General features: G+C 48.4%; 1 protein-coding gene across 2 annotated transcripts in view; it reads right to left on the minus strand.

Moving 5' to 3' along the window:
- The window catches only part of LOC147730245 (multidrug and toxin extrusion protein 1-like), a 673,781-nt gene that overhangs the window by 178,331 nt on the left and 474,199 nt on the right, over nt 1-21,251 (minus strand). For both annotated transcript variants that reach the window (XM_086958536.1, XM_086958535.1), the window contains exon 8: nt 298-395. In XM_086958536.1, coding sequence (XP_086814662.1) covers nt 298-395 — 98 coding nt within the window. The remainder of the gene's footprint in view (nt 1-297; nt 396-21,251) is intronic.

Genomic DNA, 21,251 nt, shown 5'->3' on the forward strand with positions numbered 1-21,251 from the left:
TGTGCCTGTAACAGACAGGGGTGGTTACAAAGTAAGACCCCCTTGGATGATAATACATAAAGTGTTACGAAGGTGAAACTGGCATTTTACTTAATTAGAGGGTCCCTGAATACGTATTCAGGACTGTCGCATTGAAACCTAAAGTAATATACTGATTTTAATTATTTTATCAATGTATTAAAATGCACACTGCCTACAACACCCTTGTTCCCACCATTCACAAACAATCACTGGTGAGCTCTATATAATTAGCCACAATATGTCCCCACATAAGAAGTAAAGTGAACTATATGGTACCTCCCCAGGTCTCAACGTGCAGCTTCTTTATCCAGATATAGATGAAAACCATGATGATCTGGGAAATACGAGCAATATTGACGGCCAAGGCAGCGCCCCTGAGAAATGAGAAAAGGGTGGGGAGGGTTCACAGGAGCAGAGATGAGATTAGTTGATTGAAGGTGAGTTATGATATCAATACACATGTCCAGAAAACAGGCAACTACACAACCAGATTCAGATGTAACATTTCCACTTCTTTGCTACCTTGAAAATCAACTGTTAGATCAGCATTGGAACTATCACTGGACAGCTATAAATATTTGCCTTTCATTACTGAAGGTGAGTGCAGTAGGAGCTGGCAGAATGAAAATATGCATTAATTAGAGGTAAGGGGAAAAGTATCCGACTTCTTCATTCACCTCCCACTTCTCAACTTTGATGAAAAAAGGTCATCTAGTTGCATACATTTTTGCTGATCAAATATTTGCAATACAAGAAATCAATGTACTTCATCAAAAAATAGTAATTTTTTGGTGTGAGTGTACAATTGCCTTTCCCCAGATAATTGCACTTAATGTTACAACATGGAAGGTGGGCTAGTATCTGATATGACTGCAACAGGGGTCAGGAACAGAGATCTGATTAGGAGTCAGCATTGTGGCAGGCAAGGCTGTTTGCTCATCCTCATCCAAGTTAGTGTTTATATATTAAACCTGGCGAAGGAGGGGTGAACAAGCATTCCCCAAAGTTGAGTGGCAAGTATGTAACGTCTTTATTTTAAGCAGATGATATGGTGAGTCTGGCTAAAACTTCTTTTAGATTTGAGTGGGAGCTGAATTTCCTCGATGGATATATGTCAGGTTAAACAACCTAATGGTCAACTTAACAAATACTAAGGTTGTATGTTTTAGGATCATGAAGCTCGGATACCTGGTTAGAGGTTTTTTTCAAAAGCTATCAAAATGTGGGTCTTGAATTGGATATGCATTAGCTAGGAGCCATATTTATCTTTCAAACGTGCTGCAGCACGAGGCCTATCGTGTTTTAATTGCACGTATGGTGGTTTTCCTATTTTGGTATTCAAGAAAGCCTATTAAGATAAGGGGCAGCGCATTCAAGGCATCTGATTTAAACAATTAAACCATGACAAGGAATCAGCAGAGTGCTCTCTCTTAGAGCTAAGTTTATCCACTGACTTAAGAAAAAATACATTACTTTAGGATCAGGTTAATACCTCATTGGTATTTCTGAGGAGCTGTCTCGTTGCAATAGGCGATGCATATATCAGTTCCTTTTGGTAAAGCAGGAACTGTCATGTAAATCCTTGAAATAGTATATTTGTGATCTTTTTAACAATAAATTCAGGCAGTTTTTAGGTGAAATAAATGGGCACCTTTTTAATGTGTTAATAACTTTCACCTGCTAGATGACTTCCTATCAGGGTTCAGCCCTGGACACAGCACGGAAACTACCCTCCTCCATATTGTGGATGGCGCCCTCCAAGCCCTCGACCTACTCAAAACCTGTCTCCTAATCCTTCTACACCTTTCCTCTGCCTTTGATACGTTTAAACACAAAATTCTCCTGGAACGCCTCAAACTCAGGATGGGGTTGGATGGCTCCGTCCTTGAATGGTTTAGATCCTTCCTCCAAAAACACTCACAGAGAGTCCTCATCAACGGTGATCTATCTGCCCCCTCTCTGGTTTTGGTTGGAGTCCCCAAGGATCAACCCTCTCCCCCACCCTCTTAAACATTTACCTTGAACCTTACACCGAGGTGCTTCATGCCGCCAACATCTCCTACCGTATGTACGCCGACGATATGCAGATCTACATAAAAATCTCTTGTCCTGAGGACATTTTCTCCCTAAACGAGGACCTGAAGCTGACAGTCCATTCGGTCACCACCAACCAGCTTAAACTCAATGCAAATAAAACTGAATTTCTTCTAATCTCCCCACCTAAACCCAATCCAGACATCCAGGAATGGATCAAGGACATCACAGCACTAAACTGCCCTCCTACCATTGTTGACTAAGCGAAATCCCTCGGAATAACCCTTGATAGCAGCCAGAATAGGCATGGCCATATAAACTCAATGGCCAAAATGGTTAGATTCCCCCTGAGCTACCTAAGAAACATAAAACCCTTCTTCGATGTGTCTGACCTTAAAATGGCAACTCTGGTCCTAGTCATTTCCAGACTAGAATATGGATGCTCTACTCTTGCAGGGCAACCCAAGAACTCTCTGGCTCTATTAACCCCTTCCCTGCTCATGACGAGCTCAGCTCGTCATGCAGTACACTGGTCGTGTGCTTATGACGAGCTGAGCTCATCATGAAATAAAGCCTTTCAAGCTTTTCCAGCACAGGAGGGGAAAAGCCATAGCAGTCATGTGGTTAAAAGCCTGCGTCAAAACTATCGCCTGTTGGACTTGGCCCTTATGGCAGGTACACCCCTAAACTTTTTGCTCTTATATGTGACTTGGTGTTGGTTGTTTTTGGCTCCTGAGCACTTTACCACTGTGTCCCAGTGTAAAAGTGCGTGTACACTCTGAGTGTGTGATGTGAGATTGGCCTGCCTCCCATAGGAATGCATGGGGGATATGTGTGTCCATGGTAGTTCCTGATGCATGGGGATTGCAGGGTCGAGTTTGGTATGTGCGAACTCGTGAGATTGAATACTGCGCGATGATGCGTGCGGCGTTAATGTGTCTAGTGTGGAAGTGCCACTTCTAGAAGCTGGCATGTCTGTGTAATAAATGTGAAGTGACTGTCTGGCTTGTGATTGGCTGGAACTGGCTGGTGTGCCTGGCTCCAGGAGTCAGGATGGGTCTGCCACAGTGGTGAATAGGGAGATTTACATCCAGATGGGTGGGAGGAATGCACCTGGGACCTGAATAGGGCTGGGCCTTCCCTACACAATGCTGGCTCCGCCCCCTGTGTGCAACTGATGTCCCTAGCCTGCACAAAAGAGTGCTCCAGAACCAGCTGCATCTGGTTATCCCCCCACCTTGCAGCAAGAGACAAAGGAATATGTGTATAAAAGAGGAGCTGTGACCCCATGAAAATGTTCTTTACTGAGCCTAACTTGAGGGGGGCCTGCTGCTGCTGCTGGGCTTCTGGAGGACCGCCACTGGGGACTGCCTCCTGGCCTGGTGGGCACTGTGAGCTGGTCTCTGGGCCCAGCCTTGGCCCCCCAACTCCTACAAGACTTTTGCTGGACTTTGCCTGGACTGGTGACTTTGTTTGCTAAAGCCCCTGGGAAGCGCTGTGTTCCTACTTTCTAGGAGCGCTGTTGTTTTCACCTGCAGCCCAGAGCTCCAATCCCCTTTCTTGAGGTATTCCCCGGCATGGGGGTTCCCCTTTTTCCGATCTTCGGCGTGGGTGCCACCCTGCTCATTCCCTGTACTTTGTGGAACTCTGGCGGGTACCTACCCCGCCAGGGACTCGTGCAGTTTAACGGGTGCCTTCCCTGGATTGCAGCTTATCAAGAAATAAACCCTGTTGGCCGCCGCGCTGCACGCGGTGACCCGGAAGTAAAGGCCGTCAACAGGAAGCGGACTGGAGCTCACCCCGCTCTCCTGTGACCTGGAGGAAGCTTGCCAACCGGGAAGAGAAGTAACGCCCTCGGAAGCCAGGCGGGAGCCTTTCCCCCGCGCTGGGACGAGCGAAAGAAGGCAGTCCCCAGGATAAGAGCCTCCCCCGGAAGCAGCGCCGGAAGAGGAGCACCGGCCGATGCAGGAAGAAGCAGGGAAACCCCGCGGAGACGTCGCCTCCCAGCAGCCGGTGAGTGCGGGCGTCTCGGTGGGTCCCAAGTCAGTGAGGAGCGGCCCCGGATGGCAGCGGGTCGCTCCTCTGCTAAGTGCAGCATTTTCCCGGTAATTTCTAGCCCACGAGGCTCTAACGCTCATTGGGGATAATCAGAGCCTGAGGGCTCCGACCAAGCTCCAGGTATTTCTAGAGCCTAGAAGGCTCCAAGGGTGCATTGTTGTATCTCGAGCCCACAAGGCTCCAATGATTGAGGCCGCACTTTGTTCGTTGATCTGAGGGCACAGTTGTTTCAGAGCCCACGAGGCTCCCTTGTTGTTTTTGGGCACTATTGGTTATTTAGAGCCCCAGAGGAGATCCAGGAGGCAGGCTGGTGCCAGGTTCAATTCCCCAGCTGCCCAGCACTTAGTGGGCAGCTGCATAGTTTAGACCTGTTGCACATTCTTCTTTGGCTGTCTGTGCAGCCAGCCCAGACATTCTGGACATTGGGCCTGTGAGCCCCTGAGAGACCAAGTTGGCCTGTGATTTTTGGCGCAAATGTGATTACTTGCCTACTATGATTTATGCATAATATGCAATGCTTTTTGCCTATACCTCTACATGTGTTTTTCATGCATAGGAGGTTGTTTTACCCAGTATAGTTATGCTAGTGAGTTCCTGGTTCCCTGCGTGATATATGCCTAAGGTGGTTAGGATTGCGTGGTGTGTACTTACCTTTTACCAGTCATTACTGGTTGTGTGCTACAGTTGCTTTTTGGTGCTACAATTATTCTATGTTCTAAGTGCTATTCCCACAAAGTGCTAGTTCTACCGAGTGCTTATTCCTGACAGTGTTCCATGTGGCCCTGTCCTGTGTATATAATCCCCTGTAAATTCCGCCCGTGCCAGTGGCACAGTGTAAATTGTGTGTTTATTATCTAATGTGTTTGGTATAATACAAAGGCTATGTTTATATATATCTTCAAACAACTAAGCAGTGACTCAGTGAAAAACGAGAAGCAAAAAGCGTGCAACAAAGTATAAAGGTGTTAGACTTTACAGAAGCCCCTACCCGGTTAAGGTAACTTCAAAACTGGAAAATTCAAATAGTGACAACCTGTAGGTAGAAACGTTGTGTACTGATGTGTTAGCACACATCTGAAAGGGCAAGTCTACCTCTTTGTTAAAAGGACCCTCACTCACCACTAGTTGGTGACATGCTTCATCATTGGGTCCCCGCTGGGGTGGCCTAATGCCCCCCCAGCGTGCTACAACGCCTGATTTACAGCAGAGCAGGTTGGTGGTGAGTGTAACAGTGATTTAACTCAAAATGTGCTATTCAAATGTGAGTGCAGAATTAAAAAATACAGGGTTGGAACCCAAACAAAAAATCTAATGTGGGCCAACCTGTATTGGGATTAAAAACGTGTTTGAGCGGACAAAACTAGGTTCTGAATTAGGAGACCTGTGTCCTTAGATAAGATGGTAGGTCAACATGTTTCTGCTGTCAAAAAATGCAGGATCGCACAGCATTCGTCAGGACCATTAACAAATTGCACTCCGGTGGTATGCACGTCAGAAGGTGCACCCTACCGTGAGGCACTTAATGTGAAAAAGAAAAAATTGTAGTGATATTACTCACGGATATTGCCCATTCCGGCACACCTATAGTCAGGATTACCTACCGTCTGCCCGAAGGTCCTTCGGGTAGACGGTAATCCTGACTATAGGTTACACGCGGGGGAGTCGCGAGTGCAATAATTTTACACCACGTGAAATTTACCCGCGCCGTCTTAACCCAGGAAGAGGATATTTCTCCCTTTATCTGTAACTTTGGCTGCTGTGAACCACAGTGTGCCGGCACGGGCAATATCCATGAGTAATATCACTACGATTTTTTCTTTTTCACATTAAGTGCCTCACGGTAGGGTGCACCTTAGCGCGTGCATACCACCGGAGTGCAATTTGTTAATGGTCCTGACGAATGCTGTGCGATCCTGCATCCTAACTGTCACCTATGGTGCAAGATCGGAGCCTGGAGGCTCATGGAGGTCTTAAAGGCACGGCGCCAAGTTTTTCAGTTGTTACTATGCAGCCTATCTAGGCTAAATCTGCCTCTATGATCCTGCCTGTTTTTACCTTTGAAAATAACAGTTGTGTGTTTTAAAGAAACCCAGGGCAGTGTTTCTTCTTTACATTATCATATAATGTAATAAATATGTCTTTATTTAGCAAATGTAAAAGTGTTACATGCACTTTAGCCTAGAGTGGTGTATTTCAGGCTGCATATGTATGTGTATATGCATATTATCTATATATATATATATATATATATATATATATATATATATATATATATATATATAGGTGCTTTTATGTGTATTCAGATATATATATGTAGATATATGCATATTATTGGCTATTGCTACGGGGTCCCGCACATGGGCGGGACTATTCAGTGCTTATGACTATTGATGAGTATCCCCTGGAAGAGAAGTTGGAGTTGGTAAGGTTTTGTGAAGAGAGAGACCTAGAGGTGGGTGAGTCAGACACCCAGTCCAAAATTGGGAACAGCCCAATCCTATGGCAAAAGGATTAATGGGATCTTGAGCGCAGGAAGGAGGAAAGGGCCCAGGCCACACGCCATGAGGGTGGTGGGTCTGAGGGGAGCCCTGAAGAGTCTGAAGAGGAGGTAGAAGATGACACTGCATGGACGCCATTAGATAGTGAAGATCCCATAGATAGGGAGTCCCTTGCTGGGTCCAGTGTCAGGAGCAGCGCCCCATCCCTTGTTCTGTCCCCAGAGGAGTGGGAAGATAGTAGGGAAGAAAGGGAGCACCAGCTGACTTTGGAAAAGCTCAGGTTAGAGCATGTCAAGGAGATGACGTAGATGGGTGTTAAGAGGAAAAAGCTAGAGACTGAGAGGGTCTTAGCGCAGGAGAGGTTGGCGGAGGCTGGGAATTCCCTTGCCACAGAGGACCTTGTCTGGGAGGGTAGATTATCCCCTGAGCCCAGTTATAGTTTTCTGGATTCCCCAGTGGTGGCAGCGATATAGAGTCCAGTGCAGGAAGTCCCATTACCAGTTTCCAAAGTATGGTACCTTGTTGACGAGAGGAGAAGTACAGGTTGAAGTTCATGGACAGTAGGAAACTGTCTCACCAGTCTTGGGAGGAGTTTGAAGAGGAATTGTCTTGGAGCACTCTGGGCTTGGGTAGAGATTCGCACGGAATCTGATTTTGACGAACTGTTCAATATGGTTCTTAGAGAGCGCCTGCTCAGTTGTAGTTTGCCAGGGTAGCGCCAACACCTGTTGGAATGTGGACTTTCTGATCCAGAGCTCCTTGCAAGGGAAGCAGAGCGCTGGGAAAGTGCTAGAGGTTCTGAAGATGCAACTAGAACACAGTGTCCTGAAAGGTGAAAGTCAATAGACAATTATAGATAGCATGCACATAGATTACTTGGGTGGACAAGAAGGAGATTACTCGTTTTTTAGTCAAAAGGTAATTACTCATCTTTATGTGGTAACATTAGTTTCAAGGTCGGACATATACAGTTAAGAACAGCACTGCATAGATTGTAATGACAACCACATGGAACTTGGTGCAACAAACGTGAATAAAAAAAGTGAATAAAAAGTGCAAGTGGTGACGTAAGTGAAATGAAAACAGCGTTGTTGGCGCGCTGTGCATAAGGTGCAAGCTATTTACAGTGAGTGGCTTAACGACGAAGATAGGGAGACCTGGGAGGAAGAGTGGCTTAACGACGAAGATAGGGAGACCTGGGAGGAAGATATCTCAGTCACCGAAATTAGGGAGGCCATCGCCAGATTGCGACCGGGAAAGTCACCATGCACCAATGGGCTACCGGCGGAGTTCTTTAATAAAGGAGCTGACTTGCTGACACTCCACCTATTAGCATTGTTCCAAGATGAAGCCACAAGGGTATTCTTCCCTGGATCTGCGAATGGCAAGTTTGTACCCATATATAAGCAAGGCAAGCCTCTGGAGGACTGTGCGTCCTACCGTCCGATCTCTCTCCTGAACGCGGAGGTGAAGCTCCTGGAGACGATTTTGGTTCTCTGCCTGCGTGGGGTGATTTTGGGCCCGGTACAGCAGGACCAGACCGGGTTCTTGCGGACAGGGCGACGAGGCAAAACTTGAGGCGGACCCACAATTGGCTTATGGAGGTAGAGGGTCGGGCTGCTTCACATATGTTCCTTTCTTTAGACGCTAAAAAAGCGGTTGACACGGTCCACTGGCCTTTCCTGGAGGCCGTCCTGATTACATTTGGCATTGGCCCTAACTTTTGTAAGTGGGTGGGACTCCTGTATGCCGACCCTAGAGCTCGAGTTAAGGTGAATGGGCTCCTCTCTGAGGACTTTCCCATCAGAAGAGGGGCACAGCAGGGATGCCCTCTGTCCCCACTGCTTTTTGCCCTCACTGTGGAAATAGTGACCTGTGCGGTTCAACAGGAGGCGGAGGTCAGGGGATTTCAGATATCACCTACTAATACCCAGAAAGAGAAAATCTCGCTCTACGCGGATGGTATACTACTTTATATCACCCGGCCACACACTACAGTCCACGCTCTGTTCAGACTCTTGGATCGATATGGCTCCTTTTCGGGGTATACGATAAACTGGCACAAGTCAATTCTGTATATTCCGCAAAAGGAAGTATCATGGCCACCCCTGCCTAGAGCCCTCCAGGTGACTCAAGCAGGATTTACATATCTGGGTATCTACCTGACAATTGACAGGGCCGCGTCCTATCAAAAGAACATCTCGCGGGTACTGGCAAACTTTGCAGAGGATGCACTTAGATGGAAAGCTCTCCTGCTCACGATACTAGGCAGGGCTGCAATGTTCAAAATTATCACGCTGCCCTGCTCCATGTACGCCCTACAAAATGAATATTTTCCCCTCTCTCGACAGACGTTCACAATGATACACGCAGAATTGCGCTCCCTGATGTGGCTTGGGAAACAACCTATAATAGCTCTTGCCACGCTCCAGAGGAACAAGCATAATAGAGGGATTTCGCTACCGGATATGGAGGCCGATTATTGGGCCGAGCACGTAGTGCCGATCAATGACTGGCTTCATGCATTGGCTGACCATCCTACATTCCGTTTGGAAAGGGACACTAAGGCCAGACGTACCAGCTTGCACTATTTATATGGAAGTACGGGTAGGAGACAACTACTTCCGGCCACACAAATAGAGAAGTGTGGCTCACTGGTTAGAGCAGGCAGACCCTGAAGCAGAGGTCAGACCCGGGACCAGGGTTCAATTCCCGACGCGGCAGGGTCTTGAGCGCAAATGTCCACGGACTCGATAATTCTCGCTTCGGTGCCTGACCTAATCATGGGTTCACACTCTGCAACTCTGGGCATTAAGCTTGCTTAATCTCCACAACGGCCCCCCGCGGCGGGATGCCTGGCTTTCACCTTGGGGATGCCCGTTAGGGGCTATCTCACAGGGAAAAGCCAGGACGGGTTCCCAAGGCAAGCGCCGAGATGCCTCCGGGTAGTCGAGCGCTATATAAGAACATACAAAAAATAAAAATAAAAAAAAATAACCATAAGGGTCTGGGATAGAGCGACACAGATGATGGGGTGGGTGCACAAACTGATAAAACAGACACTGATATGGTCCTGCTCTTGGCTGAAGAGGCTCCACAAACTTAGGGGGTTTAAGGGATGGGATGACATTGGGTTTTTCACTCTGGTGGACCTGCTAGCGCGAGGGGACCTTAAATCTTACCAAACCCTGCAGGCAAAGTTTGGCCTCCGTCACACACAGTTCCTTTAATATGCACAACTAGGCCATGCGTGCAGGGCTGAACCGGCGCTCGCCTCCGCCTTGCCGGAGTATGCTCCGTTAGAAGGGCGTTTGCTGCAGGAACAGGTGCCCAACAAACTGGTTTCCCTGACATACAAGACTCTGAATAATAATGCACCGGACAGGCTGGGGAAACTTAGGGCAGCTTGGGAACAGGATGTGGGTGAGATGGACTTGGTGCACTGGGAAACAGCCCTAATGCACCACAGGGAGGTGGCAATAAAGTGCTGGCTACGCCTCATCCAATACAAAATACTAATACAAAATGGTTGAAAATGCAAATAAAAATATTTTTTTTAAAACAAAAAACACTGGAATTCACCATAACCCTTCAGGTTTTGTGGAGGCAGCGGCAGGGCCCACCCACCTAACTAACTGCTACAAAGGGCAAGCCAGAAGCAAGCAAACAAAACTTAATTCTGACACCCGAAAGACACTTAGAGGACAACCACCCGATCCGAACCAGGATGGATCCGGCCAAGGGACACAATCTACAGATGAGGTGGATATGAAAACAATCCTCCATACAATGAAGACTAGTTTTGCTTCAATAGAGGGAAAATGGATTCCATATGCGCCAGAAAGGACCAGGTAACGCAGAAAATTGAAAAGCAGGACGGAAGACTCATGGAGGCTGAAGCACGCATCACCACCTTAGAAGATGACCACACTCAGGCAACGGGACACCTTCCAGATATATATATATATACTGCTTAAGGTGATCGCAGCCAAAAATGAAGGCATTGAAGCCTGCTCAAAGCGAAACAGCATTTGCATAACTGGAATCCACCACCCAGGGACACCTAGAAGATTACATAGAGTAGTTGCTAGTCACTGGTTTCAGCCAGGAGGCCTTCTCTAAAATGCTCATAGTGGAAAGAGCCTATTGTACCCTGGTTCCCGGGCCTCTGCCGGGTGCGCCACCCCGACCCATAGTCACAAGAGTGCTTAACTATGGCGACGTGACACTGCCCTACGTAAGGCAAGAGACCTTAAAAATGTTGTCTTTGAAAATAATGCCACCTCAATATTCCCTGATTTCAGTCTAAATGTCCAAGAGGTGAGAAAAAAATGTGTCCCCATCAAGAAGAAGCTCCAGCAGGAGTGGGTGGAATATGCAATGCTCTACCCAGCTAGACTCCGAATCACATACGATGGCCGGCAACACACATGCGCTACTCCACAACAGGCGACGGACTTCTTCAAACGTCATGTGCGGGCGGGCAAGAAAGCAAAGAGATCTACGGAAAGCGGTGGAAGCACCCTGGCACATCTTGAGGAAGACTGAGAAACTTGCTGACACGAGACTGGTGACAGGTAGCCATACTGCCCTTAACGGCTGGAAGATTTGCTCCGCCAAAGAGGTAAAGTTAATGCTTATCACAGTACTGTATCCGGATCATTCCTAACTCCATGAGCATAGATGGTGATGACCCCATCGGATACTACACCCGCAGTCCAGGGCCCCCTCGCTTACGCCACTACGTTGTGGGAGGAGAAGGCATGCCTCCTGGACCACACGTCTCTGAGGGAATACCCCTTCCCCTCATGTGTGAGGGTTATTTTGTTAATCTGTTACTTTTGCTGTTTTATCAGAGGAACACTGTCACCACGATTCATTAATGACTGTAATGCATATTTTCTATTGAATTCGACCTTACACTATGCCAACTTGTTTGTGTATTGGAATCACACGATGCCGCAAATGACACACAGCATTGGTATATGGCTAATACACAACACTGTGGAAAATGTTGCTTCCTATGTTCCTATTGTTATGGGGGTCAATGGGAGGGGGTTGGAAGGTGGATACAATGCACAGCAAGTTGGGGCTGCCGTGTGGGGGGATTCTTGGGATACACAGGTAGACATTGACAACTGGACATTTATCATTTTACGCCTACTGTTTTGATGGCATCAACATCACACACATACAGTAAGCAGCACAGAGCAGACACACTCATACATATACAGGAGATTTGGATATGCCGGGTGAGCGGCTGAAGGCAGATGCTAATACAGCAATAACCCTTCTCACCTCGAATGTCAGAGGGCTGGGAGACCCCAGAAATAGGTGTCATATTCTGGCCTCTATGGACAGGCGCCATGTTAGTATAACTGTGCTACAGGAAACGCATATACCGCCCCAGAAACAGTCTCAATTCGCTATCAGGTGGGCCTCATATTCTCGTATTCTGCTTTTTCCAGGGGAGCAGCGATTCTTATAAAAAGAACTGTACCTTACGTTGAAGAGGGATCCCTGCTGGATCCACAGGGCAGGGATTGTCTTAAATGAGGGAGGTTGGCGTTGACATCCGTCATGTTGGTGTGCAGTTATGGACCCAATGTGGATGACGAAGACTACTACATTTTATTATGGGCCCACATAGTCAGCATTGGCTCGACTCACTTTATATGAGGAGGTGATTTCAACCTACCCATACCCTCAACTGCGGACCGATCCCACCTATTACCACACCACTACACTAAAGCGCAGCACCAGCTCCAGCAGATAGTCACTGACAATCTCTTTGTGGATGTCTGACGCCAACATCACCCAGCACAGAAGGAGGGCATATTTCATTCGGCAGTACACAATACCTGGACCAGGCTAGTCCTATGACTCGTATCACAGGACATCGCACTGCATACCCTCAATTCTCACCACTTAGCTCGCACTTACTCTGTCCACTCCCCGGTGCTGATGTCTATGACGCCTCTGGGATCATCGCCTCAGGGTAGGCAGTGGCGTCTATCCCCTTCGTCGCTCCTCGATGCAGTGTTTCAGTCTGAGTTGGGGGACATACTGGAAGAGTTACTGAGAATTAACGTTGATTCCGTGCCATCACTAGCCACTGTATGGGAAGCGTTAAAAGTCCCTGTACGGGACCACTGCATAGCCAAGGTGGGGGGAATCCTCAGGGATATTCGCACAACACAACAACACTTAAAATGCCAGATTAATCATCTGTAGACAGATCCACATGGTGCGCACTCTGGCCCCATAAAGGCCCAGATACTGGAGATGCTCAAAGACTACCAAACTGAAGCAGAAATGGAATGTCACATCCGAGGCAAATATCACATGGTGTGGCGATATGGCGAGGGAGAAAGCCCTGGCAAATCGCTCTCGACTCCACCCGACCACCTAGAACAGCCAATTACATATTGACTATCCGTGACACGGAAGGGGAATCACACATGGACACAGGGGCCATGATGGCAGTCTTTACTGCACACTACCGTGCATTGTTTAAGTCATGTGCAACGTGACAGGCAGAAACCCCGCTTTACCTACAACAGGTGGAACTGGCCTGGCTTAGTGACGGGCAGAGGGATTTTTTGGCGGCCGACTTGGAACTGGGCGAAATACGAGAAGCAATAATGAAAATAAGTAATGTCAAAGCTCCGGGACCAGACAAACTTGGCATAGAATTCTACAAAACATATATAGATACTTTGGCCCCCTTCCTGAAGGCAGTCTATGAGGAGGTGGCCCAAACATGGATGCTCCCTCCCGCTATGAGGGAAGCAATGCTGGAGTCACTATTGAAGCCTGGGAAACCCCCTGACTTCACTGATTCGTATAGACCACTTTTACTGATTAACTGTGAAGTCAAAATACTGGCCAAAGTCTTGGCTAATAGACTTACACTCTTAATGGATAGGCTAATTCGACCTGATCAAGCGGGGTTTATACCAGGTAGATCAACATCACACAACTTGCGGACACTTTTCGCTATACTACATGGCATAGACCAAGAAGAGCAGGAGGTGGTGGTCTTGCTAGGTGCCACCAAAGCATTTGATTCCATGGAGTAGGAGTACCTCCCTGCCGTGTTGACGCATATGGGATTCCCTCTAGGATTCCTCACGTGGATCATATTACTATACAACTAACCCTGTGCCTCCTTGCTCCTGAATGGGAATCACTCCTCAACTTTCGCTATCACCAGAGGCATATGGCAGGGGTGCACCCTCTCACCCCTGCGCTTTGCAATAACCATGGAACCACTGGCCGCCATGCTCTGACAGCACCACAAACCATATGCACTCGACTACCCCACGAGACCGATGTTAATATCACTCTAAGCAGATGACATATTGCTATACGTATGCAACCCTTTGGACGTAGTAAATCCCATGATTTGGCCAATAATACAATTTGGGGAATTCTTAGGTATTAATATTAACTGGGGTAAGTCTCAGGTCATACCACTAACAAATAGTACTGTTTGGTTCCAAATGGAATATCCGCTGTTGTGGTGTGACGATGAGGTTCCCTATCTGGGAACAACCGTTACCAGAGATAGGGAGGAACTACTACAAGCAAACTACGGAGTGGCCCTTGCTAGGGTAGAAGACTCGACTAACAGGTGGATTGCCCTCCCTCCCTCATTGGCAGGCCGAATAGCCTTAATGAAGATGATTGGTATCCCAAATGTTTTATATCTATTCAAAAACATCCCCTTTTCCCTGGGGCATCCTTTCTTTACTCGTCTGAGGAGCCAACTCATCCGTCTTGCCTGGGGTGGGAAACAACCTCGGGTCAAGTGGCGAACCCTGATGTTGCCCTTTGCTCAGGGTGGGTTTGAGGCACTAGACTCCAAACTCTACTTTCTCAGCGACCAGGCGCACTTTGCCGCGTATTGGCTCGCGATCCGCCCTTCATGACACATTTGGCAGTAGAACAGGGGCTAATAGCGCCAATGTCTTTCTCAGGTTTCCTGGGTGTGGATGATAGGGCTGCTGAGGTGATGGGTTCCACTGTGGATTGCACAAACAATGTGTGGCGCGCCAAAGCCAAATGATCCCAAGTCACCATGATCTATTCCCCATTACTCCCTTTGCATGACCAACATAACCAGCCCGTGACGCAGGAAGGAATTTGCAAGCGCATGCTTACCCGATTAGGTGAACATTTTTGGGGAGACATGTATTCTCAGGGACAGTTCAAAAATGCAACCGCATTCTTAGGAGATGGCTCACCCACTACCATGGACCACTTCCTATATATTTGCTTGCGGCAAGCTGTTAAGGCAGCTACTCCCGCATTTTCGGAAGAACCTCCTACATTGCTCCCAATGCACCACCTGCTGCGGGCGGAGACCTCACATGTTGTAATCCGCATCTACAAGACATCCATGGGGATGGGGACCATCACTATAGTGAAAGCAAAGCAGGGGTCGGAAGATGAATTGGGGCGCCAGATCACAGAAGAGGCCTTGGGATATTGCTGCCAACAAATTGAACGCATCACCGCTAGCAGCAATTTTCACATTATTCATTTGAAGTTCCTTCATAGAGTGTATTACACCCCGGAAAGACTGCACAGACGACAACTCTGTGTGAATGACCCTAAGATGACCGACGCTGTGGACCTTGCTTGAGGATCCTACTGCACAAAGCTCATTTCCTGCCATTTTCTTGCTCCTCTACACTGGAGCTTACATTGGGCTGAGGCGCGGCTCCTTCCTCCTCTGATCTACCCCGAAGGAACCCTGATGGGGAGCTTGATTGGCACTGAGCTGATGCCTGGTCCCAAGATGGCTGCGGACAGTCCCTCTTGGTAAATGGAGAGTGGCATTTGAATTTCTATCGGGGTATTCACGCAGCACAGGAACGTGCCCAGGTCACATAGTGGAGCGCAACCTGAACCAACACAATTCTCGACCCTCTTAGGACCTTGATGAGAATTCGGGGCATCCTCCTGGAGCCCAGAGACTGCCTGACCATCTGTTGGCGACCAAAAAAGACTATCCTCCGATTGCCCCAGGGGCACTGGTGACTCTTAGCCCACACTAAGGTACCAGCTCTGTTTTGAAACGTTTTTTCCCCCCTGGCAGCATTCAGTTCAATCTCCCTACCAAATATTTGACCCTCAACCATTATCTCCACGGATCCTAGGACGGCTTCTCTCGAACTCCTCAACGAGCACATACAATGCAGATTAGGGTCCAAAGAAGACAAGGAGCACCCAACCTCCAATTGAAGAGTGCCTGAACTTGGGCAATTTAGATCCCACAAACTCTCACTCCCTCCTCCCTCACACAGCAGCCTCTCTCCCAATTCAGTTGCAAGGTTCCCTCTTCTATAAGTGATACCGTCCGAGCACCTCTGAACAGGCCATCGAGAACGCTCTGACTCCTATTGTGGCTACTTGACTCCACAGCCTCCTATTGCTTCCATCACTACTCTGTGGCCTTTCTCCCTAGCGAGTCCCTCAGCTCCCACAGCTGTGAGGGCCCCCACGTGCCTGCTAATCACATGAAAACACAACAATACCACCGGGCATCCCTATTTCCGTCAACTCACCCATGCCGATCCACATGAAACCGCTAGGCGTGAATACCTTCGCAATTAGCTTCCACCCCAAGCTCTCCATCAAAACATAGTCTTATCAGACAACACTCAGAAACACTATTTGTGGACACCTACCACTGCACCTCCAAAGGGCAGATAAAGATGGATCTCATCTTCCACACGGTTAGACCTGAGAACTGGATCACTACATTAAGATTGCAACTTCACATATCCAAAACGACGACCACCACACATAGCTGTAAACTGACGACCTTTCTCCCTAACCAGGCAACTAGAAACGGGAAAATAACAGTGACCATTTAATCAAATGGCACAGTGTTGATACAAGCTAACAACGAGAACCTAGAGGCCTTCGACTCACTCTTTCCTGCTCTATGTTCTGCCCATGTTTACTCTATTTGATCTGCTCCACCCCAACCCCCCTCCCCGGTCACCCACCGCCACCAGGTGACGCAAATGCCTACTCCCACTCCCCCGGTGAGACCATTCAGCCTCCCCGCTAGTAGCTCCTCCCACTCCTCCATTCCTACTAATCGCATCCGTCAATCTTCCGAGGTAGATCTGACCCCTCCACCCTCACAGACTCATCCTCCCCTATATCCCATCATCATCCCACGAGATTGGTCTACTGACCCCCTCTTCACTCCTGCAGAACCTCTAAGGAAGAGCTTTCGACTTGACCCTCTACCGAGGGTCGCGAATAGTGGCAGTTTGGGCGACCCAATTAGCACTAGACCCCACAACTCGATCTTGCCCTCCACCTCTAGAGCTGTTGTAAAATCTGACGAAACTGATGTACATAGACAGCACTCATTCCCCTTCTTTTCCCACTCCTCTCCCTGTGGGCACCATGGATACTGTAAATTATTGACCGTATCACCCTGCCAGTAGGAACCCGTACCCCTATGCATATGTACAGCCATTCTAGGCACCATGGCCTTTTTACCCATTGGAATCCCCAGCTTCCCTCCTGCGCGTACCTTGCACCCCCTCTCTCGTGTATAGAACGTGAAACCCTTTCCCTTTGCGCGATCCTGATATGAAAGGTAACCCTCCTGCTCGACCCAGGCCTTCCCCATTTCCCTCTCGAAGAAGCATCCTCCGCCTCAGCTGACATAGCCCCCCCCAGTTGTATCTGACTGCCCCTGTTCTCTCATGTACAGGTCATAAGCTCTCTCTCTCTCTCTCTCTGCGACTCTGACCCTGCACGCACCCTGACCCCCCCTCCTTCTCCTCATATGAGCAAGTCATAAACCCTCTTCTTCCGCAGAGCCCTGTCCTTGAGCGTCACGGCCGCGCCTGACCAGCACCTCCTTCCCTTCCATGAATGCCCCTCTATTGACAAGCCCTCCCTCCATGCTCGATTGTCCACGCAGGCATGAATACCACTCCTTTGATGACCCCTTCCCCCGAGTTCAGCTGACCACACATGTCCGAGGCCATCGCCTAAGCCAGGAGATACCATTTACTGCCCTTATTGTATGCCTAGCCACCCCACCCCCTGGGCCATGATCAGGCGCACACATCCTACGAAACACTCAGCTGCATGATTGCTCTCCCCTCTTATCAGCAGGTCAAGGGTCCCCATTGTGAACGTATGTGGAGTAGGATCATCACGAGGATTATAGGGATGTCTTTCTTTTGCGTCATACTGACCTGATTGTACCATCAAATGTTTTGCAAGGTATAAAAACAAGAGTCTCAAGCTCACTTGTTAGAGCACCTCCCGAAAGACACTGTGTTTCGTGTCCGAAATGACTGGCTCTCCTCATGAGAATTAAACTCTGTTCTTGATTCCTGCTTCCAGCGCCCGTCTCTTTATTTGGTAATTATTCAGAATGGGAACTAAGAGGCGGTTTGCGCCAGCAGCCTGGGCATTGATAGAATTATGGGCTCGTTTTCAACAATTGGCGTCCCAACGCGGGGCCCATCAGTGACATGGGGTTCGGTAAGAGAGATCCAGACGAAGAAGTGAACGTCTAAAATGATCGGAGTATACCTGCCTTGAGAGGGCCCTAGCCCGGCTGCCGATCGACAGAACTTCACCAATTCTAAAAGGACCTCTCTTGAGTGACCTATTGTCCTGACTGGAATCCCACAGGAATGCTACATGGAGTAAGAGAAAAATCAGGCGCTGGAGGAGGAAGACGAAGAACAGTCCGTATGGTCCGGTCCGGGTAAGATTAAGTAGGGTGTTTTTACGCCTGATTGGTAGGGTGGCTCTATCCACCTGATTGATTGATTGTTTGTATTGAAAGTCGGTATTTGTATACTGATATTGTTGGTATTGGTTCATTTAGCTTTGAAGGCTACTTGACATATTGGTTCTCTTTTGAGAACGAGACATTCTCTGTTTGCAAACAGCAGCGAATAGGAACGTCGTCCCTCTTTGCAGATAGAGAAGGGTAGGTAATGCAGACTTTTTGTCCCCCGTTGTAATTCGTCATGCCTACTTTTCTCCCCACTGATTGTTTGAAGTCGATTAATAATCGATTGTTGCTCTTTGAGATCTTCCCTGTCCACAAACAGAGACGAATAGGAATATTCTGTTCCCTTTATGGATAGCGAAGGGCAGGTAATGCAGACATTTGTCCCCGTTGTAATCCGTCATGCCTGTTTTTCTCCCCATTGATTGGTTGGTTGCCTGGACATTGTTGTCCCAGGAATTGTTTCGTTTGAGGTATTTTCTATTTGCAAACAACGAGAAATAGAAATATTCTGTTTAGTCTTTGCAAGTAGAAAAGGGTAGGTTATGCCCCTTTGTGAATTCGTCAGTCCTACCCACTCCCCACTGGTTGGTTATTGTGGGGTAGCTCGCATGGTCCGCCCAGGAGACTACTCTTATGGAGGACATATGCTCTCTACTCATGGGCCATTTAGTAGAAATAGACCGACTGGTCCGTCCAGGAGGCTACCCTAGTAAGTGGAAGTACATCGCTCGGTCTGTCCAGGATGATACCCTAATGAAGGAATATATGTTCCCCTTTTGATCGATAATCTCGTTCCACCCCGGACCATTTATTGGAGGGGATTCGTCTGGTCCGTCCAGATGTACCCCCCTAGTGAAAAGGACACATAAAAATATGAAGTGATCACCGTTCCCTACTAACAGAAAGCTTTAGCTCGAAACACGCTAAGGAAGAGAAAGAAAAATAAAAAGAAATCAGGCTAAGTCAGTAACCCCCTGATGAGCTTTTGACTTCACCAAAAATAAGAAACATTAGAAATAGTTCGTAATAAGAAATGTAAAATGGCGAAAAGATTTGATAGCAGAACATAGCCGCGAGGTAACTAGGCTTCACTGCCTGTTCCTGCTCCCAACATGTCTGCCTCATTGCCCGCCCCGCCCAAATAACGGTCACATGAAATAGAAACAACTCAATAGGTACCTACCCCCATTCCGGAAGCTCCCGAAGTGCAACAGGCCCGCGGTTACGCCCATCCGGAAGGCGAGGCCTCGAGGCACGAGGGACTCGCCTGGCCACAGTCAGGAGGAGATGATGTTGGGCAGGCGGTCCAAAGGATGACAAGGACCTCTCCATCTTTTCTCTTCTGCCGCCCTGCAGGCCGCGGGGAGAGAGGGGGCTGTCTTGCCTCGGCCACCGACCACCCCTCTCTCTCACCCGATCCGGCTTTTGTCGAAGGCCGAAGCCAAGGCGAGATCGGCGGCAAATCAAGTAGTCCCGCCACATGCCAAATTCGCCGCATGCCATCGCCTGCATAGGTACAGGCAGTCCCGCCACCTTTCGGGCTCCCTGGAGAGTTGAAGGTAGTCCCGCCACATGTCAAAAAGGGAGGGGGGGGGCTGTCTTGCCTCAGCCGCCGACCACCCCCCCCCCATCATCAATGGCTGGCACGGCCAATGTCGAGACGACGGAGCCGAAGAACGGCGCGGGGTCGCTGGAAGGGGGAGGTGGCGCGAACGACCCTCCCCCACCTCCCTCCAGGTGGAGGCTTCCAGCGACACCCCAACACTCTTTGCTTAAAGAGGGTCAACATCAAAAAGCGGTCTTCTGCCCAGGACGGGCACTCGCTCCATATCGCCTCTCCTCGACCTTGAAGATTCTACAAGAGCCGGGGGGCTCCCGACCCCCTGCATGGGTGCCCCCGTCCCCTTCACTGGGAACCACGACAGCGGTGCTACTCCTGCCGGCACCAGACTCGGATCGGAAATGGCTAAAATGCCGCCACGGCACAGGCTTGTTCAGTTCCGGAGGAACACCAGAATGACCCGGTAGGAAAATTGTTGCCGCCCTTCCCATTCTTTGACTCATGGTCCATATTGTTAGACTGTTAACCACATTGCACGAGACTTTCTGAACTGCCAATGGAAAGTTCTGGGCCAACCATGCGAGACTAGAGACACTCTGACTGTGCTGGAACTTGCCTGACCCCACCCAAAATGGCGCCGACACAAAATGAGACGTTTTTAATGAACTTTGTTGCACCCTGATTGCGCAAGCTTTTTACCCCGATATATATATATATAACGTTTTGGATAATGAAAGTAGATATGAAGGATATTGAGTATGTGCTTGGACAATGAATTGACTTAGGGTGGGTACCGATTATGAGTTGGAAAATGAATTGGTGTAATTTAAGGTAATGAATGAACATTGGATAATGTATTTATGAATTTATTAAAGATGAATTACTGACATGCATCATGCTTGCTCTGTAGGGGAGTCTAATACGATTTTATTGCACTGCCGCACTTTATGCAATGAACTGCCACCAGCTTCGTTCTTCCCATGTACAGTTCCAATCTGCTCTGTGGCTAGTCCACTGGGTTGTAGGCCTGTATTTATGCGTCAACACTTTTTATTAAAAGTATTTTAAAAACGAAAGCATAATTGTAGCGGTTGCATTAATGAGTTTTGAATGTATTACTACTGTGAGCGACGAGAAAGTATGATGAAGGTAAAAGGTTAAAAGGGACCCGATATTTGGCAACCACATTATGTTTCACAGGCAGCCGGAAAGGAGCTTTAGAAGCCCTAAAACGACCCCACAGAAATGCCACCTGACCGCCACCCTCGTACCCGATCAAAAGGGG

Source organism: Lissotriton vulgaris, chromosome 2_1 (assembly GCF_964263255.1).
Source record: "Lissotriton vulgaris chromosome 2_1, aLisVul1.2, whole genome shotgun sequence".
NCBI lineage: Eukaryota > Metazoa > Chordata > Amphibia > Caudata > Salamandridae > Lissotriton > Lissotriton vulgaris.